Here is a 26,874-nt window from a genome sequence, read left to right on the forward strand (position 1 = left end):
CTTGCATTGAGAAGTATAGGTTTTGAATGCATTCAGATTTTGAGAAAAAGTAACAAACCCTCTGTGCATTTGTTTGTGTGCTTGTGTAGGATGATGTCCATCTGTGAGTCAGTGTGGCTGGCTGTTGTTAATCAATGTGGAAATAAGGAAGTCATTAAATCCATCTCCACATTGAGTGAATGCAGGCAGAGCAAATAGTTGCTAGGCTCTCCCCTCCTTTGTATTAGAGTCAGTTGACTTGAGTTGTCATCTGTGCCTGTCTCTCTTTTTCTACTCCACTCTGTTTCTTTCTTATGTTTATGAGGTTTTTATTTTGTGCTGATTTATAGGTGTGGCCCTGGAACCCTTTTCCTGCTCATGGTTTTGGGTGCATCTCTGAGAGACTGAAGTACTTACTCTGTGTGTGTGTGTGTGTGTGTGTGTGTGTGTGTGTGTGTGTGTGTGTTGGGGTTATGTGCTTTCTCAGTCAGCATGAGAAGAACAGAGAATTGATGCAGATTACTGAGCCATTGCGAGTCTGTAACTGATTCCCCCTGCTGGATCTGTTTCTTAAACCCTCTAGAAACTCAGTCGACAATTATGACAAGGTTATGCTCTCCTTATTGCTGCGGTGGCCCTAAGCGGGCTCCCATTACCATGGCAACATCAACTCTTGGCGCTGCCAGTATTGGCATTGACAGAGGAAAACAGAGATCCTGGGATGCCTTTTCCCCACGATCCACCCCGAGTGAGTGTCAGATCCTTTGGCCCTTGTCCGTTTTGCTGGATTAAGCCATACATTATACTTTATATGAGTAAATGGGAAGACATTAGGCTCATGATCAGATGTCTCAGATTCTGAAAAGACCCTTTTTATTATCCTCAGTGGTTGGGCAAAGCATTTTGTCAGATATTTTCCTGAATAAGTTTAGCTTTAGTAAGCTTGTGAATAGTTAGCTTTCAAAATCTCATCATTGTTTTAGTTTGGATCTCTTCTCTTCTCTCATCCTCATATCCTGGCCCCGGCACTCTCCTACCCTTCCCAACTGCAGAGGATCTGCCAATGGCTGAGACATATTGAGCAGACCACCCATTCATCAGGGCCTGTGACAGTGTGTCAGCACACAAAGTACAGTAGGCAGCCAATGTGTGTGTGTGCTAGGTCCATGATCAGGAGTATATGAGCCAGTAAACAGAGGGCGAGGCAACCATTCAGCACCTAAAACACAAGAAATCTCTAATCTTGTCAAGATACGGCTTCTTTGTCTGTATTTCAAGTCAGTTCTTTATTCCTTTGCTCTGTGCGTGTCTAAGCGAGTGTGTGTCATTTTTACTGTTTTTTCAACAACAGTGCTAATGGCTTGTAACAGCGTGTTATCACACACTCCCTGGTGACAGCCCGGTCATTGCTTGTGGTGTCAAGTGTTCTTAGGTTGAATAAGAAAACAGTACCCAACTGAAACATTTGGCACCACTCATAAACTGCTGAGATTGACCTGAGCAAACCTCTCTCACTGTATCTGACTCTGTCGGCATGTATTAAAGAGAGAGAGAGAGAGAGAGAGAGAGAGACAGGGCATGGCATGGCATGAAAAGGGTTGGCGTTTTGGTGCCGTAGTGCCCCCTGTGCCTCCCTGTGCCCCTGATGAGGGAAGCATGATGGAGTGATGCGGGGGAGGGGTGCCTTGGCAGCATAAAGACCCATTGTGGAGTCAGTGGAGTGGGGCACAGCCCTGCCGATGGGACCCCCAAAGTCTGGAGGGGGAACAAAGACCCTCCTATGAGGCTGCATGGGAAAGACTTGGACATCACTGCCACTACTTATGCCACTGCCCGCACCATGCCTGGGAAAGTTGCATGAGAACAGCAAAAGAGATGAGAGAAGGGCAGATAGTGAGAAAGATGCGAAAATATGAGAAGCGATGATTACAACTGTGCAATGCACAAGACACAAATAGTAAAATGGACATGCTAAGCTGCTATGGTGTTAGTCCATGTCATACTCTGACTTCCTCTTTGGTGGGCACACAAAGCCTCTGAGGGCTTGGTGGGTTTTCCCCACACACAGGAGGACATAGACACATAAACGCACACACACTCACATATCACTCCACACGGGATCCATATGCTATTCAACAGCTGGAGGGCTTATTCATTCAGACACAATCATACTGTGCTGGGGCAAGGAGACACACATCCACATGTGAGAACACACACACACACACACACACACTTGTATGTTGTAATACTTCAAAGCACATCAAAGGCAATGGGGATTGAAATTCCCTTCCTCTCTTTATTCAGCATCTGATGACAGAGGGCCGAGCGGGGGGCAAGCAGTTGTACTTGCAACTAAAAGTACGTGTTGGCATGTGTTCAAACATCTCTGAACATTTACAGCATCACACGTGTGAATACTTTACACCATCTTTTCCGGAAAGATAAGATCAACCAAAACATTTGACAACCACCAAATTCTTTATATAGATTAGCCAGTTACTGTATATCTATTGTAGCAGTCTTATTACAAGCTGAAATAATTCATTGCCATCTCTCTTCACTTTAATTATGTTAATTGCCATAGCTGTTTTCTCTTGCCTTTTTGAGAAACCTTTGACACATACTTGGAGAGAGTGTATACAGGTTATGAAACAATGCTGCAGGCTAAAGCCACTATTAAGGAATCATAATGCCCTTGATTAGCCCCTTCACTGCTAACACATGAGGACGTAACCTCAATGAGGGTTTGATTAGCAACAACTTATTATTAATGGATAGCCAATCAAGGGGTGATACTATTTCAATTCAAATATAAAAAATTCACACCTCCATAATCAGTAACAAAACCCCTCTGACCGTCACCAATCTGATTTTAGAGACTCTTGATGCAGGTGGTGGGCAACACTGTTGATAGATGTTGACTTCATTGTCAGGATCCTGAAAGCGGAGCTCTGTAGGTGCAGCTAACTGGGTTGACTCATATTTTATTTTTTATATGAGAAGCAGCAAATCAGGTGCATAACAGGGTCACAGGTGGCAAAAGAAAGCCAGGCGGAGCTAGGCCACAGTTTAAACGAGGAAATTGCGCTATGGAAAGGGTGAAAAATCATGGTGTGTTAACCAATCGCAGATAAGATCTGTTGTGTTCTTAATTGCAGCATGACACTTTATTGCTGAAATTGGAATTATTTCAGAAGCAGCTCATGCAGCAATCCGCTTCACCAGTGAAAGTTAACTGCAACAACCACGAAAGCAACCAGTAAACATCACTGGGATTTACAAAGTGACGGTTCTACCCACAAGCAGGTAATTCTGTGTGACATTGCTGGTGCGTGGCTGACTTGCCGCATTCAGTCTTGCAGTAGCCTCAGACTTACTTGATTAAATGATGTGAACTACGAAGGAGTTGCCACTTACTTTCTAAACTGATGATGTAATAGAAAGAAGTAAAAGAAATGGGGGAGAGTGAATGAAGAAGTCCTCCTGTTTGAACTCTACAGTGCATGTGTTAAGAGATGATTTAGATGGAGTCTGGCACTTAATCAGCGTTTTCTGACCTACAAACTCTTTAGGGATTAACTTTGTATTGAGCTGATTTACTCACTGTTATACAGAGTGCTATATTCTGTCCAGCTTAGCATGGGTGTAAGTACATGTGGGTGTGTAGTGCATGTGCATACAGTATGTGTGTACTTGTTCTATAAGAATGGAGGACTAATAATTCATCACCATGCTTTGGGGGTGATTCTTAAATTTTGGATTAACTCAAGGGGACGGACCACAGACAATACAGCAGTGTGAGTGCTTCTGAATGCCTTGCATTTTTATAAGGTTATGACAATCCATTTGTTTATCATTTTGACATCTGGAATCCATTCTGTTATTGCAGGGAGACGCAGGGTGTGGAGTTCTGCACCGGGCAAAGCACTCACCCCTCACACTCTCGCTCACTTTCTCTCCTTCTTCCAGTCCAATCAAGTCATAGTTTTTTTCCTTCCCTGCCTTCTCTGTGTAGGTCTCTTGGGTCAGAAGAGCTCGGTTCAAAAAATGCAAGGGAGTTGGATAATGAAATTCTAGCAGAGGGGACAATAAATTAATTACTATATGCAGAGGAAGGACATTCCCCGCTCTGAGCCTGTGTGTGTGTGTGTGTGAGAGAGAGTGTGTGTGTATGCGTGTGTGAGAGTGTATGTGTGTGGCTGAGGGCTTTTGTTATAGCAGCAAAACACCAGCAGTGTATGAATTCTTTAAAATGCGGACATGAAGACAGACATGATGGAGTGGTGGTGGTGCAGTAGAGTCATGACAGTTGACATCAGAGAAATAATGAAGAGTTATGGAAATATCCTACATCCTTTAATGTTTTTCTCTTGCACCTACCCTTTCACCTCTGCCATTTGCATTTGCCGTCTGTGGCAAACTTCTTAGTCCTCCCTCTGTCCCTCCCACAATCCCTCTCTTCTATTTCTCCTTATATCTGATTCAGTGGCCCATCCCTTTCCCATAACCCTGGGCTGCTGCCTGGGACCTCAGCATGACCCGCTCTACATTACTACATTGCTTAGACTTTTCTCTCTTTGGGCCTGCATCTTTGTGTTATTGTGTGTGTGTGCATGTGAGAGAAAGAGAAAACAACAGCGATCATATTGCAGTAACAGAGTTATTTATTTTCTCTGCTGAAATGCTTGGATTGTGTGAGTTTGGAGTGATGGTATTTGTAAATCTGTAGCTGTGCACAAGTAAATAGGGGGAAAAGTGTTAGAAGATAGTTTGTGTAGATGGTGTGTAAGCAAATGTGATTTGTAGGTGCAACTGTACAATTATTTACCAATTTGGGACTTAACATGCCTCTGAGTGAAGAGTGTTTATGTGTTTCGACCTCCTCAAGTTTAGGTTTTATGGTGCGCCTTGTACACATTGTGTGTTTGTGAAATTTCCTTCCAACTCCTTTCAGTCTTACTATCATCTCTTTTATAGATGGGACACAATTTTACTGCCTCCTCCCTTCTGTTGTGTGTCCAGCCGGTGAAGTGGGTTGAGCTAATATAATTAAAATGCCACAATAGGCCGGCATGTTTTACTGGAGCAGTTCCTACTGGGCGAGGTAGACATAGTGTACCCACTAACCTCTGTGCTTGCCCATTGGCAAGGCATCAAACTCATAGCAGGAGAGGAGGACAAGAAATAGAGGGATAGACATGCTGGCAAGGGGGAAAGGAAGTATGGATGAGAAAACAATGGATAGAAGGAGAGATGAACTGATGGATTGATGAAGGAAAAAAAGGGGATGTAGGTCAGTGGCAGCAGGAAGCAGTGGCTTTAGGAGAGCCCTCTGTCTTTGTGGCTTAATTGCCTCTATGAGCCTGTTTGAAGTCCTCACTGCTAGCGTGTCTGGGTGCCAGCCAATAGTGGTCTGTGTGGCCTATGTGTGTGTGTGTGTGTGTGTTTGAGAGAGTAGTGTTAGCCTCTCGAGCATTTCTGTATCTGAGTTTGACACGCATTTTGATGCTCCACGCCAGTGAACAATGGACAAAACCCTAAAAAAAGTGTCCTCCTTGATGTCAGCACCACTGATTATATGCAATTGCACCACACCGCCAAAAATATTATGTGTAAAACGAAAGTCAAGGATGAGTCCTGCGGGACGAACCCTGCATTTTAGAGGCAATTTTATCTTGTGTCATAAAATTGCTCTTGGAAGACACCACAGCTATGCAATGAAGTGCCCGTTGTTTCTCTGCACACGCTCTGTGATGCTTATCATGGTGTCACAATGTTAGAGTTGTCTCTGCCTATGTCAACAGTCTGGTTCTCAATAAACTAAAAGAATATCAGTTTAATTCCTACTTTTTTTAACATAACATACAAAATCAAAGGTTACAGTATACATCACATGTCTATACTGGCAGCCTCTTGTCACTTCAATTTGTAAAAGTGGGAATTTGAATGGTGGAATGTTACGCAAACCTCAATGTGCAACACATTTGCCAGTTGTTGAAGTGGTACAACCAGTGGTATTAGAAAGGCTTCATATCTTTGGCTCCTACCATATCAGTAATACACACTTACTGACTCACTCAGTTCAGTGTACATTTTAACACTCTTCAAAGGCAGAGAAAATCCACCTTCAAACCTCTGCTTTGATCCAAACACGCAGCTCGTACTGTAGCCGTGCGGACACGGGATTATGGTCTTATAGACCATCACACTATTTCTGTGTGCTACACTCTTTACACAACACATTCACACACCCAACACACATCAACACTCACACAGCATGATCACATCTGACTTACAGAGCTGAACCTCTCTCTGTCGTGACTATTTTTAGGGACAGTTATCCTTTTTCCTGGGGGATACAGCAGACTTTACTAATGTCAGTTAGAGCATGATTGAGTGTAAGTTTTATGTCTAAATTTGCGCTGAGTTTTGTGTGATGCAGTTTGTACCTGTAAGTCTGAATGTGGGGCCCATAGCGAGCATTGGCAAGATTCCATGTAGAGTTTTAGTGTGAATGTGTGTACCAGTTTTAAGTTTTCAGTGTGTGGTATTTACCATCAAAGTGAGATTCTGAACAAGATGTTTGGTTTGAATCCCATTGCAAGTTTAGTCCAAGTTGTTGTCCAACCCGATGGATAAGTATGTGAGTTTAAAATTAAATTGGATGACAGGCAGGGGAGGAGAGAGGGAATGCTAACAAAACCAACTCTGTACAAACAACAAAAGTACAGTACACTACTGTGGAGGGTGTTGTGTGTGTGCCTGTGATCTGCGCTCAGTGTGTGTATGTGGTAACCTGAAACCACAGGGAAAACGTTCCTAGAATTCCGGGTGGGTTTGGTGTCGCCGTTCGCTCTCTGGAGCCCCTTGAGTGGTGCTGGGAATGCGGCCTCCGCACGGAAGAGCTACAGAATGAAGGGAAAGTCCCCCCCCCACCCACCTACCCTACATCCTTATACACATCCTACAGCCATATACACTGTAGGCCTTCAGTATTTTGAGTCAGAGCATCTCAATACAACAGGTTGTTTCCTAAAGTGTAGGTGAACTGAGAGAGCCTGAATGTGTATTATAAAAGGTACCAGATTTACATTAGCAGTGCCAGATTGATACAAGAATCTGATGATTAATGGTATATCTAGGCCTGCATTTTGTAGAATGTATGTATCTGAGAGAGAGACACACACACACAATTTACTGATGCCAATAACCTGTTTAACATAATACATCCACCCAAGGCTATAGCAAAAGCAGTAAAAAGTGCAAAGCTGTTGTTAATTAAATTGCAAAAAATTATATTGTGTCATTGCCAGTTAACAATTCATTTGGAAAGACTAACCTATTAATGAGCACCACAAAATAAATGAACACTCAAATACTATTTTTTACTTTCAAATGTATTGCTGTGTTTTGTACATGAGAGGCAACACCAAGTGGAGGACAGCAGTCCATTCAAGTGTTTGTGACTACTTTAGATTTGAACCAGAAAACAGAGATGTACTGAAAATGATTGATGGCATGTCGTGGAAGTAATGACAAGGCCACCAACATAAGTAACACCTACTGTATGTAGTTATACATTCAAGAATGGGACTTCAACTAGCTTCAAACTATCACAGAAGAAGACTTGCAAATTCACAAATGCACAAAAGAAGCTTTGTAATTTATTGGAACAGTACAGGACATCTAATCTAAGTCTAATCTAAAAAGGGATACTGTCAGTGACTCTTAAACCAAACCCAAACTTCTCAGATTCAGCTTACTGACTGACTTATGATGATGTGTCCAATTTCAAACCTGTGGCTGATTGACAGATAAGCCTGATCATGACAAACATGATAGTAATGGCTGGGATTCCTGCCAAGCGAGCCATTTTGTCAATGCTACCATCTGCCCGACTTCATTTGGATAATAGCTCCCTAACCTTTGCCCTTATTTTCTCTGCCTGCAGTACACTCACTCTACATTGTAGTAAATAATCCTATATATGTTATTCTGGTGTTGAGTACCTGCAGTTAAAGCTGCCTCCCTATCTTTCTATCTACAATATGCTCTCAAATGTCCATCTTGGTGTCTGGGGACCATTTCTGTGTGGGGGTGTGTGCCTATATTCTGATTGCATATAAGCATAGTAAATGTACAGTGTGGTTGTCTGAGTGTGCCCTCCTTGTGTGTGTGTGCATGTCTTCATGGCAGAGGATGGTTGTTGTTGAGTTGTGCTCCCGCGTGCCCTTTGCAGCAGCAGAGAGTCTGATCCCTGACCCCCTCACTCAACACCCTCGCCAACCCTCTCCACTCTCTATGCGGATATGTCTGAGTATGTGGATGCCTGTTCATGTTTGTTTCCTTGAGTCAAACGTACTGTATGTTTGAGTCGAAACTGGACTGTTTGCACTGAGCACTCTTTGCTTACACAGGCAGCATACACAGTACAGTCCAGATGTGACATTATGCCTCCTTCTTTCTGTGTTTGTCCATGTTTATCATACTCTTTGTACACTCTGAGCCATTTTGTGATTGCAAAGCCAGCTACAGATTTGATATAAGTACATAAAATCATGACATATAGCATATTTAGTTTTATCCATGGTGAACCCCTTGACTGGTTTTTAGTTTACACTGGAGCTGTCAACCTTAAGCACTAGATCACGCCATACTGGCCCGCATCAAACAGACAGACAGACAGACAAACAGGTGGTCGAACCACACCAGAGGATCATGGTACACTCCACCCGTCTGTGCTCCAGGGGCATAGTTTACTCTCCTGGCTCTGCCCCTGCCTGCCCTTGTCTGCCTTCCACACACCAACTGCCCCTCCAGCTCCCCCCAGACCTCTGACCTCAGTTATCCATGCCCTCCCAGGCATGTGGGCATGTGGCTGGAAGGGGAGATAGATCAATCGCTCTAGGTCTCGTAACGTTTTTTCTTTCTTTCCTTCTCTTTTTTTCGTTCCATCTAATGCTCTCGCTTTGTTTGTTTCTGTAGTGTCATTTTCTGTATTTTTTGTATGCAAATTTGAACTGGGTTGCAGTCTCTATCTGTCTTCCCTTCTCTGTCACTTTCTCTTGCATACATCCTGTATCCCTTTGTTCCTAATACATAAACACAATATCCTTGAAATCAGTGAGTTGTCTGGTGGAACTTTGTGAAATTTAAACTGGCTAATGCTGCCACCTATTGGGAAATCAATGTCATTGAAGTATAGTAGGGTAAGTTGAGGTACATGCTTAATCATGAAAGTAGTGCAACACAGTTTCGCAGAGGGCAAACTCTTTCTACACTGGTGTTGGATGTAAATCATATGTATTGAAAGCTGAATTTGTGCTGGGAAAAAAAGATATGTAGCACTTGATAATATATCACTATTTAAAAATAGAAAGCCAGTCCCAAGGGTTAACCGTTACTAGTTTTAAAGGAATATCCAGAGCAGCTGTTTGCTCTAATTAAAATCAGCTCTGGCAATGGGTTCACTTTCAGCCACGATCATTGCAAAGAGTGGCAGAAAATTACACATCCTCTTCTAACTTCTAACTCTCTGATATTCTCTCATTAAGAATCATTGGTATTTTTTTTTTTTTTTACATTTTGAAGACACACCTGTGTAGTTCAATCTGTAAATTCAAACACAGAAGAGGCTGTTTGTGCATGTTTGTGGGGAATAGAGAGAGGAGAAAGTGCCTGTGAGTGAGTGTGTGTGGCAGCAAATGAACAAGAGAAAAACTGTTGTCTTTGTCAGGAAATGATGTTGGCTTGCATGTGATTTGCGTGTGTGGGCAAGGCGGACATTACTTGTTCTTGATTCTCCAATCTAATGGAGCTGCACAGTCTCTTCCCAGAAGTCTGTGTGGTCTGTTGAGTCAGCCTGCAGTACGTCTGCTGGTACATCAGAGCAAGCGACACAGAGAGGTGGGGGAGCAGTTACACCCAGTGACATACGCAGTCGGGACAGTCGGGCCTGGGAATGTCTTGAAAGAAAACCACGGGCCAATTACAGTTGTAATCTATGTAACTGCCACCAGAGACTATTAAAGCTTTAAACGCTATAGCTATATTGTATGTTTCCATTCGTCTGTCTCTAGAACTAGATCACCACAGAGCATGGACATCGCCACATCTTGAACAAGGACACAAACCATTAATTTTTTGTTGTGGATTTGAACAGCAGTTTTTCATAACCAACTGACATTTTATAATTTCAGCAGAGCATTAGTCTTTACAGTATGATAGCCAAGGTTAGAAAGTTGCTTTCCGTGGAAAGTATTAGACCACTGTACAGCAGACATGATAATTTAGAAAAATGCTATAATCACAGTTCTACAAATAGGGGTTTTAAGTGAACTTATTTGAGTTTAGGTGAATTACATTTAATTGGATGAAGCAAAATTGTTGAAAAAAATGTGTTTAACTCAGAAACACCTGAGTTAAACACAAGTGATGCACAAAACTACCAAAACCCAAGAATGATATTGTGACACTGTGAGATTGAGATTGAAAGGGAGGCTTACTGATCTCAACTTTCTTACTTTGAAAGGTTTGTACAGTCAGGCTTTGTTAGAGACTAATATCAGAAAGATATGCCTGTAAGCTTTGTGCGAGCCATATCGTCATTCAAAAGACAAGCTTAAAATGAACAAATGCTGTTAAAAGCATATTAGCCTGAAGGCATTGTCAGGCTCTCAGCTCCTTAAAATTCAAGCTCAGAATGGCTTTCAGTACACAATATTGGCCACATGGGTGCAGTATGGAAGCATATTTTGATCCCCTGTCAGACCAGCAACTAAGGCTGCCCATGAATAGTCTATTTTGCTTAGGAAGGGTCCTAACTGAGTGAAATGACCCGGAAGTCTCTAAGTGGCCGTCATGATAAGAGCTGGTCAAATTCTCTAAATGCTTTGGAAGGTGCTTTAATTCTTCCTTTCTTATCTCCTTTGGCATAGGATACACTGGACCATCCTTACGAATGGAAACAAGATAATGCTGTCCCACAATTCTTTGGGGCAGCAACATTTAAAACGACCACGGACCAACATCCGCCGTCGCATTATTACATAGCCAAGTGTAAGTGCAGTCAGATTCCCTTTGCATCACGTTTGTCTTCTCCTAAATCCTTTTGAATTCATCACATCTTTTTTTGACCTCATGACGTTTCCCATTGAGGTCAAGGAAAAGTGTTTAGGAAATGACATAGGACGTCATTTTTTAGATTATTCGACCACAGCCTATGTCTGAAGGGATTGTCCTTGTAGTATATTGAAATGTAGTCCAATTACACTCATTTATATTTTTTAGTTTTTCTGCATGAGAAAGTGTGTCAGTCCTTCATCATTATGTTAATGTTTGGAGGCAGATCTAAGTACAGAGAGTGCATGTTGGATCTGGCGGCTTTGCACAGAGAGTAGGAGAGTGTATACATCACACTGAGCTGCAACTTTTGATTTGCTAATGTCAGGATTTGCTTACACAGCCACAGAGATGAGAGAAGAAGAGTGAGAGAGAGAGAGAGAGAGAGAGAGAGAGAGAGAGAGAGAGAGAGAGAGAGATTGTGTGTGTGTTTGTGTGTGTGTGAGAGAGAGAGTGTGAGGAAGAAAGTGGGAGCGAGAGCAGTTTGTTGGCAAGAGCGAGTCACTTACACCAAATTAATTCAGCTCTTTGCAGTTGCTGTGATGGTTAGATAAATCGATACCTGTTCATTAGCCTGGAGTAGCATTGAAATGAAACATGCTTGGCTGTGTGTAGGCCTATAATGGGCTAATGATGAGCCAAACTAGATATTGTAGACATCACCTAGCCTGCAGACGGAAATAGAAATAGACGGGTAGAATAGCCCTAATGATGAGTGTCAAACGCCTCCTGGGTACAAGGTAATCACAGTATGTGATTACTTTGTAAGTGTATGCGCATGCTAAGTGATTCACTGTGCCTAGTCATAGATCATTTTCCCATCTCTGTTTTTCTCTCTTTAAACTCACTGCCCTCCCTCCTGCTCAGTCTCTATTCCAGCTCTCTGACTCTCCTCAGGGTTGGCCCAGGTCACAGTGACCAAGAGAGCATACCGAGGCAAGTTGGGCTGAACCCAGAAGAGTGCCCAGAGTACTTGCTGAGGTAGCCTACAGCTGGGCTTGTTTGCCACCACAAATAGGGACTCGGACAACTCCTAAATTTAAACTTTTAGGCTTGATGTATCCAGGAAGTTTAAGTATAACCTTGCTCAGCAGTGCATGCTTAAAACCAAATCTGCTGAAACTTTTTAAATAAGAACACTGTTTCCCTCTGGAAATTCAGTAGTAGTTTTTCATTTTTTTCATTTGATATTAATTTGGCACTGAGCATTTTGGAAATCCCAATTCTAAAGAGAGTTCCATACTGCTATTAGCAGTGGGCCGCATCTCCACAAGACCATGGTCTACTGGCTCAGAGGGGACTGGGGTCAGCTTTCATCTCCATCCACCCAACAATCTGATAAGACACATCCAGTCAACAGCTACCACGCTGATTACACAAACAAACATAGAGACAAGCAAACATTCAGACAGGCTGGTTTGCTTCACCACATGGAGCTCTGGTCACTGTAAGAAGAGAGAGTATGTGCATGATAGAAATGAAAGGAACTTTAATGATTGTGTATGAAAGCTAGATTCCCCTCAGGAGTACTCGGTGAAAGCAGTAAGTGTTGGCAGTGATGGGCGAATTGAAAACAGAATGGAGGAGAAATATTGATTGGATACTTGACCTGACCCAATACAGGCCGTGTCCATATATTTGATAGCATTAAAAAGGATACAGAAAACAAACATACAGTATGAAGGGAGCCATTCATAAGTGCAGTAACACCTTTTATTGCCCTATAGAGGACAGGCTTTCAGTGCGTAATAGCCATGAGTAATTTGAGCCACTGGACCTTCAACCATATAGCTGTTACAGTGCAGCCACTCAATAAACCAGCCTCGTCTTGGTAAAATCACCCTGGGACCTCTTAAGAAGTGGCAAAGCAGTTGAGACCAACATAGTGGTGTGTAATTCCAACCCAACCACACAGCCATAAACAGGCATATTTCAGTGGAACACAGCACCACAAAGACAGATATACGGCCAACTCAGTACAGGTGCCGCGCCTCAGGTGAAGTCCAAGACAAAAACTGTGAAGATTCATTAGCGTGAACGTCCTGGACAAAAATGTTTCATCTTGGCTGGAATGACAGAACCCTGCAGTTAGTGTAACTGGAGTTAGAAAACAGCCTGTGGACTGTTTATGTTTGAGTGCTGAGGCCCATCATTAATAGTCAAAGAACATGTCTTCTGCACTTATTGCAATTACTCAAGGTCAGTGGTTCCCAACCTAGAGGGCCAGGACCCCCAAAGAGTTTGCATGGTGATTAAGAGGATGGGAGAGAAGAAAAACTGGTCAACTGGTGGATGTATGCAACGTGTGACAAGGCTGTGCAAGAAGATATTGCTTTGTTTTAAGGGTTCACAGGTCAAAAAGGTTGGGAACCACTGCTCTAGGGAACATACTGCAAGTTCAAGGCAGTCTTTGGCATTCCCATCTAGAGGAGGACACAGTTTAATAAACTAAAGATGAATGATTATCAGGGCAAAACAAGTTTAAAGAGTTGCACAACATCTCAACATTAGTCATGCAGTTACTTCCCAAGCACAAGGAGCAGCTAGTCGGTATGAAATCATCAAAACATTTTCCAGCTAACTTCAAAACAAGAGCGATGAGATTGCTGGGTTCAACAGCTGACTGCGTTTTTGATCTTGCGTGGAGTTGCCAACATGACTGCTGTGCCTCTGCTGCTCTTTATATTTCTGACCCTCCCTGACTCTGCCTACATGTCTGACTCATCACTCAATGCAGAAGCTTGCCAAGCTGCAAAGAAGCATGACAGAGGGCCCACTGGGCTACCGGCCAGGTCTACAAAATCACACAGCACCCTTGACTCAGCTCTTAAAGAGATTAACTTGGAGCCTCACGACATTTTGACAAATCATTTGAAGTGTCTTTGCTTAGAACTACAGCTCTACTTTCAGTAGTGGAAAGTAGAATTTCGTTTCGTTAATGAAACAAAATAGTTACAGTAAATTTGACTGGCCTTTTTTTTGTTTTATTAGTAGTTGAACTTGGGACAACTTGTCTCAAAGTCAGCCTCATCATCCACAGTGTCATGGTGTTAGGTCGGTGTCTCACTGGGACAAGACTGGCCATAGAAATGTTTCACTTCCAAATCCCCAAGCTGCCAGCTGGAACAAGGAAGAGGTGAGGGAAAAGAAAAGAAGGGAGGAGACAGATAAAGAGGGGAAAAACACAGAGCTGTTGGGAATAGAGTGAGAGGTAAATTAAGCCAAGACTGCAGGCCCCAGGTACTGCTGAGACTTCCAAGTGACTGCAGCTACTGGTGGCGTTCAGCATGTTCATGTGTTTACCAGCTGGGTTATAAAAGATGACAATGAGAACAAAAAGAGAGAAATCAAAAGGAGGAAGAAAGGTGACTTGAACTGATGACATGGCCTTTTGGTGTACTTTGAGAGATTGTTTAAGACTGCAAAATAATAGGTGGGGGGTGAAATAGAGCATAGAAAGAAAAGCACACTGTTTGAGCTTGCCTGCCCTGCAGATGACCTCTCCTGATTTGCTTGCTATTTCTCCTTGCACATTTTATGATCTGAGTATGTCTTCTCTAATAACATTGTCTTTGAAGCACAGCAAGCTGCAGTCATGCTGCCAGGAGTTTGGACATCTTCTGCAAGAGCAGCCACAGACTTTGCCAGTGCTTAATTTTGTATATAGCTTGATGTTTGAAATGTTTATTTTTTCGGTGTTTATCGTTGGGAACCTACGATAAACTCAGCTCTACCACAAGGGTTTGTGGTAGTTCTATGTGAGCTGTGTGTGTATGTTCACACTGCATTACGGGGCACAGGCTTGCGAAACATTTGTATGTGTTTGCTCATGTTCATGTTTACTGTCCAAAGGACAGTATGTGCACATATGTCATGTTGATTAAATGTTTGCGAAGTGGCTTTTGACCAGTTGCCTGTTCATGTGCTTAGTGTTAGTACAGTGAATGGCTGCTAAGCTCAGTGTGTGAGAACAGTCTGGCCTTTCAGAACAAAACCTCCTGTTCAGAGCATTTCAACATGTCCAAGCACTGCTTGTAAAGTTAGCAGGCTACAAACATCTACTCAACCCCTCCCTTGCTCTCACTACTGGCCTCACTCGTGACTTCAGGTCCTTATGTTCCAGGAAGAGAAAGTTGTAAAGCGACATTTTACAATGTTATGGGCCTAGTGTTATGGTGAGCAGTGTATGTTTTCATCTTGTGCAAAAGATATAATGCATATTTGCTGGTTAGACGCACAGTAAAGTATTGTTTTTATAGCTCTTGTTTTGGTACTAAAATATGTGCTACCTCTTTATCTCTGTGTATTTTTATACATATGTGCTGTATGAGTGAAAGAGCCACAGACAATTAACGAAAGAGGAAATGATATGAAGAATAAAATGGATGTCCATAGTGTGTTTTTTGTATAATTCACATTTATGTTGGACTGGTCAATGCATTCAGTTAATAATGGACCGTGTGTGTGATGAAAAAGCCTGAAGCAAGAATTTTAGTTCTTTTAGTTGTTGTCTGTATTGCAGGAAAAATGGATAGTGTGTGGTAATTTGTGGGAACAGACATAAAAAATTTAATGTTATCATTACTTGAATGTGAAGTTTATCTTTGGAAGAAGCAGAACAAAAAAAAACCCACAAAATTTCCCGAAAGATGTCACAAAGAGTACCGAGCCTCAGAGATGACATCTTCACAGCTGGCCAATGTGTATTAATCACAGGACTCAACACATGTTCAATCTTGTATTACCCACAACAACCAGGAGGGTGGGGCGAGGCTTTATTAATCATGATGAACCAACAATTTGCTGTTTATCCTGACAGCAGTACCACCAGCTCTAATCCAGTGCCCTCCTCTGCTGGAATATTACCACCCACAGCCACAAAAATACACACACTCACTCAGATGGAAACAACCTCATCTCCTCTTAATCATTAGTCACTGACACTTTCCCCCTCCTCAGTTTGCTTAGATTGAGCCTGAAATCATTCATCCAAATCAGTTTACACACGGAACCGAGGGCCCTTTTTGTTATTTAAATGTCATGCTGATGTTTAATTGTAATGACACCTTGCTGACAGACAGACACACACACACACACACACACACACACACACACACACACACACACACACACACACAACATCCTCATATTTCTTCACCTTCCATGTTGCCAGAGACTTTGTCTCAAGTTGAGTCTTGACTTTTGGTTGAAGACAATTTTCAATTTGAGTACTTGTCTATGAAACAGTTGACTATTTGCATATCTTACTGGACAACAGAGATGTGTTTGCCTCTGTAGCACAATTTTATTATACACTGATGTAGGACTTAAAGTACCTGTCTGGCAGAGACTGCTGTATGTTGTGTCCTGTATAACTGTGTCACTGTAACATGCAGGGTCTTTAAGGATCCAGAAGGACCTGTATAGTTCGGTCTTTACATGCTGCCAATAATAATGTTAGTGTCTGTGAGATTGATTTTGATAACTTCAGAGATGATATTATATATCTCTATATTATTCAGTGATGTTATCCTGTTGATACACTGCATCTGGGAATTGATCTAATAAACTTGAGGATTACATGACATGTCCTTCTTTTGAACAAGTACAAGATGATTATTGATTCTAATTACTGAAGCAAAGATCCAGATAAACAGCGTACTACTTAAAATTCAGAGCACAAAATGTCAAGCCCCGGGTAGGGCATGTAACCATGGTGTGCTTTTTAATCCTGATGTGGATTTTGAAACACATCAGAAATATCAACAAAACTGCCTTTAATCATCTCAGAGATGATGTACAACCGTTTCTCTCCCTGACAGATACCAGTGGATAATCTCATTAACCGTTGGGATCCTGGCAAAGATCTCCGCATTAGACAAATTGCAATCCAAGGCCTACCAGCTGTATGTTTGTTTTATAGTGTCTGTGGGTCACCTTGTAAGTCTCCAGTAATCATGATACTGTATGTTAAACTTTGGAAGGTTGAATAAAGGGTTAAGTAGGATAAGAGAGACAACAGAGTCAAGTGCTCTGATGAGTTTCACTGAAAAAAGAGATGCAAAGATGATCTCTTACCTGTAGTTAAAGAGAAACATACACATATATATACACAAAAAATCTAGCTCATATAATCCCTGGTGAATGTTGTGGGCTCATTAAAACCTCCAGCCAGAACTCGGTGATCGGTCAGTAACCGAGCACAGATGAAAGACAACCAGAATCTACTTTACCTGGGGCCAATCTACTAGACGCCCCCTCACTCTGGCTACGGCAAACCTTCTCCATACCCTTCATCAAATGTTTACACATCCTTGAAATGTTATTATTCATGCTATAGTCTAGCTTTGTTTACAGCATATACACCGAAATGTTAATCCACATGAGTACGCTCAAAATACACATATTTCTTCTCTGTTATCTCCCTTGTACACCTTGAAAGATGAATATTTAATCTCTGTTTTCTGCCTCACAACCCACAAACATTCCTGCAGGCCTTCAAGAGATCAAGACAGTTCACTTTGGGGTCAGCATCGGGGAGTGGAGGTCACTGTGCTCCGGGCAGACAAGAACGAGGGAGAGACGAGAACAGACAAAGCTGCCTTTAGGAAAGTGCATCAATTGGGTATTCACAGGGGAATGAGTCAGTTCCATAGAACGGAGTCAGAGAGCCATGAGTCAGAAGCCGTACATGTGTAGGTAGTCATTTTGAATGTTTGTTGAGGCTGAATGTTTGAGACCACCAGAGGAGAGCACGGACTGTTGATTGCAGAAAGCTGTTATTAATTTATTAGCCACACAAGAGAGAGATATCATTTGGGTGTTGCAGTCTTTTATTTTTCTTATGCAATCTTCTGCTCCATGTTTGCAGTCACACTTTAATTCATTGCGACGTATGGCTATAGTGGGATCTATTTTGAAACAGTACATTATTGCCATTGGCAAGAATCTTATCATAACATCAGATGTCTGCTCCAGATCCGTCCAGACATTTGCTGCGTTAATTGTCTGTCTATCAGGTAATCAGCTCTGGGATGTCCCTCTCCGTCAGTTGTCACATTCCCTACATAATATCAAACATACCCTGCAATGAAATGTTCCAGGCCCAACACACTGCCAGACTCACCCTGACACTTCCCTTTCATTAGCATCCCAACTGATGAGCTCATTTCCGCGCCAACACTGTTATCCCAAGCCAAGCCTGGAGCCAGACACGCATATGCTCCCTAACAAACAGGCCCCCACTTTCAACCACTGCTTAGGGAGCTGTTTGATTCTTCAATTTATCATGTATGTCAGAGGGGGGAAAGTTGAAAGACCAAAAGCTATCGATTGTTTCCATCTTGACAAGAGAAGATTCAGAGCCGCTGGCAATCAAGAGCTTCAATTGTTGTTTGTGTGTGTGTGCCTGAGGCTGGGGTTGTGGGGGGGCGGGGGTCCACTTTGCAAATACACTAAAGTTAAACAAGCAATTGAAGGAGGAAGAGGAAATAAACAAGAAGGGGATGTAAAGTAATGTGTAGCGGCAGAGGGTTTTTGCATTTTTATGGGCCCAATCTGTAAAGCGCTGTTTCAGCAAGCCAAAGGAGCAGAGACCTTATCAAGACATTGCTTAGATCACAGGCCCGAGATTCCCAAGTTCAGCACTTTTATGATTGCCTCCACTCATATTCACATGAATATGTACCAGTGTGTGCATGCACGACCACATACAACTTGTGTGCACATACCCATAAACATATTCACTTATACAATCCATAATCACTTTATCTGCCTTGTATTGCCTGTGGAAGCATCAATTGATTTGATGCCAGTACATGTCATTCCTCTCCAATGCCGTTAAATCCCTTATGCATGGAAGATTAGCATCAACACATAATTCTCAAATTAATTTGGATAACAGTATAATGGCTGTGGGGGGAAAAATCAAACTATGTATGTAAAGCCGGCTGGAAGTGTAACTGACCCTCAAATATACGGTTAAGAGCTTCATTTCTTTAGGTAGTAACTAATAGGGTATGATCACTGATACAAATGGCCGACATGTGTTTCCTTCACAGGTTGATATTTGGGATATTTGAGTTTGGAGAAGGAGGGGGGTGAGTGACTGTGTGTCTATAGCAGTGTTATAGTATTAATGGATTTGAAAGTACATGTACTTTTAAAGGTTCTAAAGGTTGTAGAGTCTCAGCACTTCTTTTTAACAGGCTGGTGTCATATTTTTTCAAGCTAGCTTTGCTAAACGCAGAGGTACGACTGCCTGTACTATATCATCAAATGCCCGTTCAAAACTATAAACAGCAATGAAATTCATTGCATCGTTCAAACATTTTTACTATAAAACTATAAACTGTTAAATCAATTCATTAACTGTGGTTAAGGCACATTCCCGACGTGGTTATTTCAGCCAAAACTACTTTTGTGTCTATTGCACACAATTAAAACACTCCGCCCTCCACATCAGGCAGTTGCTAGAAATGTTAGCCTGACATCAGCTCAGCAACAGCTCCAACAAAATCAACAGCTATAATCCCCGCCAAACTGCGGACCCAGGGCACATGCCAGGGATTAAAGGGTCCTGCTCACCATGTCTCTCAATTTCAGTTTTATAAGGCTGTGCTCAGTCTTATTATTTAAAATATTTTCAATCACAGAAGAACATAAAAGTAGTATTAAGTGATTTTTGACCACATTCGATTCAATGTTGATGCAAAACATATTGCATAATGGGCTTTTCAATGTTTTCCATGCAAACATGCTCTGTGTTTTGTCTTTGACAAATGAGGCCCTAATGGTTTTAAGTTTATGTTGAAGAAGTGCTGTGGTACAGTTGGCAGACGTCTAAATACTGTACAGACATTGATGGACTACATAATGATGATGTTTCTCTTTGGTTTTTAGTTTAGTTTATTTGACAGTTAAACCAAATTACATCTCAGCTTATTTTTTAAGCATAACTCAGTAAAGTCCAAGACTTATTTCCGTTATGGTCCTTGATATAGTGTAATTACACATTGTTACATACATCAATGAAGAATCCCGGGGCACCCATACACAAGTCCTTACCTCAGCAGCCCGGGTTTGATTCCAGTCTGGGCCCTTTGCTGCATGTCATCCCCTCTCTGTCTCCCACCTTTCCTGTCTCTCTCGTCTGTCACTATACATTAAAGGAAAATGGCCAAAAAAATAATCTTAAAAAAACAAAACAACAATGAATAATCCCACAATCAAGCAAATTAACATCAGAATATGGCTGTTTTACCACTCACTCTTACTACAACAAACTGGACATCTGCCTCTATTTGACACCAATATTCAAGTTTTTTCTAAACTCCTTCTTTCTTTTTCCTCACAGCTATACTGGCAGAGTTGTAGGAAATGGTCTGCACGCCCAGAGGCAAAACCCAGAGGTCAAAGTTCGCAGCCCGAACCTTTCACTGGCTGAGGTCAAGGAGAGGTTGGAGCGCTTCAACCAGGTAGGATGGTCTCATCATTAATGAAGTTGAATATGCACGGATGTGCTTTGTTCACACATACATGTGTCTGTGTTTTAGCATGTAGAAAATCAGTGATTGGCCTATGGGTGCCACTGAATCATTTGTTTGTAGACACCACTGAATGACAAGGAGCTTGCTGCCATTACTGTACATGTCCAAACAAGGAGAAATAATTTTGTTAGTGATTGGCGTTGTTGTTTACCTGACTGATTGTTTACTCTTGCCTTGGTTAAAATGGATAACAGTCAGTTAAATTAATAAAACATCAAGAGTGAATATAAATTTTAGCATTAACTAATGTTGACTTTTTTTCTGTCTATATTTGTATTGAACAATTGTTTCCAGTATTAGAAATGTCAGCACACTGAAACAGGTCAAAAGTTATTAGACAACTGAAGTATTATGTAACCAACAAATTAAAGTCTTAATTGATAGGGCTTTTGTCTAATTAGTGCGCCTCCAACAATATAACACATAGCCAGAACTGCTGAAATGTCCTTGCCATTTTCCTCAGATCCAAAGACTTGTTTCGAGCGCCGAGGCAAATATCAAAGATAAATGAAAAGGATAGAGGGTGAAAGGGAGGCAGTGACAAAAAAAAAGTGAATTACTGTGGAAAGAAAGAAAGAAAGAAAAAAGAAAGATGAGAGGCGGGAGCAAAAGGTCAGGAATGAGTGACAGATAGGCAGAGATGACACAAGCAGCTTCAAAGTGACACTGTTTGTCATGTAGATGGGGTTTAGTGCTGAAAAGGACCAAGAAGAAAAGGGCCATTTCACACAGTCCCTAGAGGCCATTTGAGGAGACAAACGGACCAGGATTCGGTTCCCCTCTGCCTGCCTGCCCTTTTGTTGCCCTGAAAATTATGCCCACAGATAGTACACCAGCCGTCTCTCACTTTCTATCTCTATATCCCTCTTTCTTAACCCTGTTTTTACACTTTCGGTACCTATTTGATTGATGAAGCTTCTCTACAATACATCTAAAAGAATTTGCCATTTTTCTCATTTGTCTTTCTTTTGCTTTGTTAATGCATTTCTGTTTTGTTGTTATTCCACTCTATATCATGACAATTCGTTATCATTATCTGCCCACAACCGCTTACCTTCATCCCCTTCTCTCTTTACTCTCTCATCCATACATTTTCCTTCTCTGTTCACACGTACCCTGCATCTCACATGTATCTCCCCGCCAGCCTGTCCACCTGTCTGCCACTGACAGCTCGAGATCATTTCTGTCAGACCACAACATCCCATTGAGCATGGTCGCTGTCAAGTGCCCCGTTGTCATGGTAACTATGCAGAGTTGAGCGGGTGTCCTGTTGACATTAACAGGGTTGAAAAGCCTACCTTGAATCTAGACCATGGCTGAGCTTCGTGTTTGTGCCAGATAAGAGCGAAAGATCACAGAGTGTTAAACTGAATAATGTGGCAGGCTTTTCAAGGTTTATCCGGAGCAGTTAAACATCCACAAGTGCAGAAATATATCACGTGTGTGCTCGCACCTGCATGCACACAGGACAGCTTCACATAGTTGCAGTGTGCATACATTAAACTGTTAAAACAGCATCAAACATTGCAAAACATTTATTTAAAATCTAGTTCATTTCTGAATTTAAACATTTTAACTTCTAACTTTTGACACTCACCTGTTACTGCTACTAACCACGGTTACTATCCAAAGGGATTCATATAGATCAAAGTGGTTTTATTCAGAATTAGATCCCCTGGCAACAGCCGTAATAGGCTAATACCATTTTATGCTCAAAAGGCCTATGACAGGCTTAAAGGCACGCTCCTTAATTTTATTATAGCACTTCATAGCGGCAAATTTCTTCCCACCTCACTGTTGCTACAGTCAACTTTGAGCTATGAGAGGAGATTTGGAGGGTCTATTTGGCACTTAAACGAAATCAGGGAGTGTATACTTAAGGGGTCATACCTATTCAAGTCTTTTGCTTGATTTAACTTTACATTTTCATTTACTAACTAGATAGTTTTTAAATGACTAGTTGTTCAAATGAAAATGTTTTTCTCTTTCTTTCTCTGTTCTTGTCTGTTGTCAGATATTCAGTTAGATAATTGTCATTTAATCATTATTAAAACGGGAGGAAATCATATCCCTGTTAAAAATGCCCAAATATAAGCCACAAGACAAACATCAGCATAATGATGTCGCCTGTCTTGTTGTCTACCTTTAGAGCAAACAAGGTCATCACTTCTCCCCGCTCTCTTTATCCCTGCTACAGAGCCCTCAACAGATGTTTGGAGACAGGAGCCATTATATAAGAATCTTCCAGGTGGGCGAGTCAGTTCACAAAATAAGTTCCTTTTCAGATTGATTTTGGCAAGCCCATCTGGATCCCTCTCCAAATTACAAACTTTACTGGACACCCTCTGTGCCTTTTAGGCTGTAAAGTTAATTACAGTTCAATCAGGAGGGAGTAGTTTACAGACATAATAACGTTGTTGATCCATGCAGTTTAGATTTGTTTGTGCAGACTCCATAGTTAGGCGTTGACTTAGCTCAATGATTGTCGACATGTGCTCCATAATCAGTCAGTAATATAACCTTAAACAACATGACAATTGCAAATCAGATTCTAGATGGAGTCTTGATGCTGTTGTTTTCAAGGCCAGGGGCTGGAAGCAGCACACTACAAGTCCAGCTAACCATATGATGGAGCAATAGCGATTAGCACTGTGTGAATCCTGTGTGGATAACTGAGAAGAGTGGTTTTTGGCTTAGTGAACCAGAAAATAATTGTGACGTTGTCCCCCTACATTTTAAAGTTGTCAACTAATAGAGGGAGGCAGGAAAGTTTTAATGCATCAAAGTTTTTCAAAGTTCTAAGATCCCTCCGCTTTACAATGCTACGCCGCTGTTATCTTGGACTTTGAGAAGTGAAACCCAGTGGACTGGACACAGTGGGCAGTTCAGGGGGGGTATGGAGCTTTCCCAGCAAATATGTAACACCGGCCCGGCTCTGTCTGTTTAGGACGCTTAAAATCTCAGCAGCTATTGAGGTAACAGCAAAGTGCTTGGCATTGATCAGCGACACCTGCGAGCCCCTGCTGATATGTTATGGCTAGTTGGTGGAAAGAGCCAGTAAGCTATTATTGATTACATCTTTAAATAAATATATTCCTTTAAATGTCTGATCTGTTGTTATTAAACAGCAGAACAATTTCAAAGTCTGGCAACCCCACACTGAGTATAAAAAACCTGTCCTTGACAGTAAAAAAAGAAAGAAACATTGTTAAATAATGCATTTGCTGAGATGTCTCCCATGGACTAGAGATACTCAAACAAATGTCTCTACAGTTGTTAATTTTGTTTCTGTGTGTGTGTGTGTGTGTGTGTGTGTGTGTGTGTGTGTGTGTGTGTGTGTGTGTTCGTGTTCCTGCACTTTTATCGTTGTGAAAACCACTTTCAGTTTCAGACACACACTCACAGCGAGGACATTTTCGAGAAGTCCTTTTGAAGTAGTGAAGACTGATACAAATGATCTATTTAGGGTTAAGACTTGGATTTTGTGTCAGTGTTAGAGGTACAATTAGGCATCTCTGTGTGTTTGTCTCCTTTCATCCTTGGAGCCAGTTTGGGTGGTTATTTTCAGTGGAAATAAGAAAAACCTCTAAAAATACACACAGTGGACTGATTTTAAATGGCATTTTTCTCTTTTAAAAGGTATTGCAGGTATTTCAATGAATCCCTAATCTGAGCTTTTCCAAATTTGAATAACCTCCATTTCCAGGATTAGTGAGGTTAAGACATGTATATTTTTACCTACCGGAGAGTAGTTAGACCCAGAGCACTGTGGCACTAAGAGGATTGGGAAACTGCTGCTGATGTATCACAGACTCTGACCCCTCATCTACCCGTGGCATTCTGCTCTTAAAGCACTCAGATCCGCATACAAAATGAGTGTGTGTGCATGTGTGTGTGTGTGTGTGTGTGTGTGTGTGTGTGTGGCTATGCACACAAGCTTGCACATACAGTACACACAGGGTATATGTTTGATTCACACACATGCACACAACCTGTGGTAGACAGGTTTGCAAGGTGGAGGCGGACGGTCGCACGTTCGCATTAAAACATCTCCATGTAGAATCCAATATGTAAAAGCTGGAAATGACACACAAACACACACAGGAAAAGCCTAATCTCTTGACCTCCTATAAAATGGTCCGTTAAGTGAGTAGGCCAAGTTATGGCTTCCCCTGTGTGTCTCCTCTGACTATCCTCTTTCTCGCTCTCTTTCTCTCTGCCTGTAAATATTGCTAATGTGGACAATAAATGTTTCAAAGTGGATTTTTGATTCCCGGCCATGAGTCCAGCTGTTTTTGGGTGGGGATCCTTTTTACAATGGTCTATCTGTTTCCATGTGAGCATTTAAGGCCAGATCATTTGTCAGTATGTCAATTTGCACTTTTGTAAATGCAAAGCCAGTGGCAACACGCAGAGCAGGGGAAAAACACCCAGACGCTCATTTTCACGCTTTATTTGCATCTTTATTTTTCTCTTGGACACACACACACACACACACACACACACACACACACACGCGCAGACAGACAGCATCGTTAGAAATGGCGAAAGCTGTGGTGAAAGAAGAGTTGGAAAGACTCCAGCATACAGAGAGACCTGTTGTGTGTGTGATTGATGAGACTGACTACTGGTTTGCTGTCTGGTTTGGCCAGTGGCCCGGCCAGGTTCCACATCAGAGACGCCTCACTTGGTGTTTAACACACACTCATCCCCTCTGTGGATCCAGTAGATCCTCGGATCTATCAGCCAAAGCAGGGACTCAGAGGTAAGCTGTGCTCTTGTTAGTGAGGACAATTTGTGCATGATATTTAGAAGGCTATAAATAAATAAGCAAAATAAAATGTTAACTTGTAAAAGCATATAGGTTTAGTCATATGAGACAACCACAGGTGGTTTCGTGACTTCAGTATGTCTCCACCTTATATGTCTCCTTTATGTCGTAGAAATGCCTGAGGCAGTCAGAAAGGGTTTGAGTTTTAAAGAGTTAGTGGAGTCCAGGGATGAAGAAAGAGCTGGGGCTGAGCTGGCAGCCCGTCACAGGGAGGGGACAGATTCTTTCCACTTGAAGAAGACGATGGAGCTGGCCTTCACAGGAGCTCTGCTGCTCTTTGCTGCTGCCGTGGCAACGATACAGCAACAAGTCCCGCTGCCCAGGGCTCTCTGTAAGCTTGGCAACCAAACTTCATGAACCCAGACTCTAATTTAAGCATAACATTTTATTTACCATCATAATTAGATGCAAAGCTCCTAAAAAATCCAGTGAACTGTGACTGTTTTTCCACATTGGGTCATATTTACTCTCCTCGTGTGGTTTCAGTTCCATGAAGACAGTGATTCTTGTCATATGAAGAAAATATGTGACCTCTTTCTGTTTCTGGCACGTAGTTATGAAAGTCCCATTTTTAATGTGATATGGTGTGCATTTGTGCAAATCAAAACACTGTGTCCCAAAGGTTATCAGCAACAGGGATTACAGGCTCCTGTGGCTTGGGGTTTCAGTTTTTCCTTTTTTTCTTTTGGTGAAAAGATTCCATTTTGATTCTGAAAGTCTCAGTTCGATTCAGTTCAGTTCAAGTTGAATTTAATTCTTGAACAAGATTTACATCAGACACACTGTGATCCCTGACCATGCCCTTATAACAAGACTGATCCCGGAATTTAAGATCAATAATGTACTGCATCACTCACTTTTTTACCTAGTCCAATTCTGGATTGATAGATAGGTAGTCAAAGAAAAAGTAGGACACTATCTCATTCTTTGTGTTCTCTGTCTCACATGCAGTGTATTAAAGTTGTATGAACTGTAGAACCTTCACTGATTAATGCAGAATGTGGGTTGATGATAACCATAATGATGGACTTTTAATGGGGAGTGTCCTGGAGTGGTACCATATCAGGGGGGCTTTTCCAACCTTTTGTGCTGCAACCTTATAGGGACTTCTGTGGCCCAGTTTGAAGTCTGGAAGGCTTCTGCTTCCCACCCACTCAGCAGAGGCCTTCACTGTCTGTTGTCCCACACATCTCACACAACAGACTTTTCATCAGCCAGGTAGCTGTTGGGACATGCTCCTCAGAACCCAGAACTGCTGATGTCACTCAAACGGTCATACGGTTTTATAACAACATCTCCATCATTTGCCTGACAGGAGCCAAAGTTTATTCACTTGTACATACATTACACACACGCAATGTGCCTCAGTACCTGACAGGAGCAGGGTGTGACAGC

General features: G+C 41.9%; 1 protein-coding gene across 1 annotated transcript in view; it reads left to right on the plus strand.

Annotated features, from left to right (window-relative positions):
* The window catches only part of LOC139296997 (glypican-5-like), an 89,545-nt gene that overhangs the window by 39,956 nt on the left and 22,715 nt on the right, over nt 1-26,874 (plus strand). Inside the window, exon 7 of the mRNA XM_070919575.1 lies at nt 20,456-20,576. Within this exon, the coding sequence (XP_070775676.1) occupies nt 20,456-20,576 (121 nt within the window). The remainder of the gene's footprint in view (nt 1-20,455; nt 20,577-26,874) is intronic.

This window comes from Enoplosus armatus, chromosome 14 (genome assembly GCF_043641665.1).
Source record: "Enoplosus armatus isolate fEnoArm2 chromosome 14, fEnoArm2.hap1, whole genome shotgun sequence".
In the NCBI taxonomy this organism is placed as follows: domain Eukaryota; kingdom Metazoa; phylum Chordata; class Actinopteri; order Centrarchiformes; family Enoplosidae; genus Enoplosus; species Enoplosus armatus.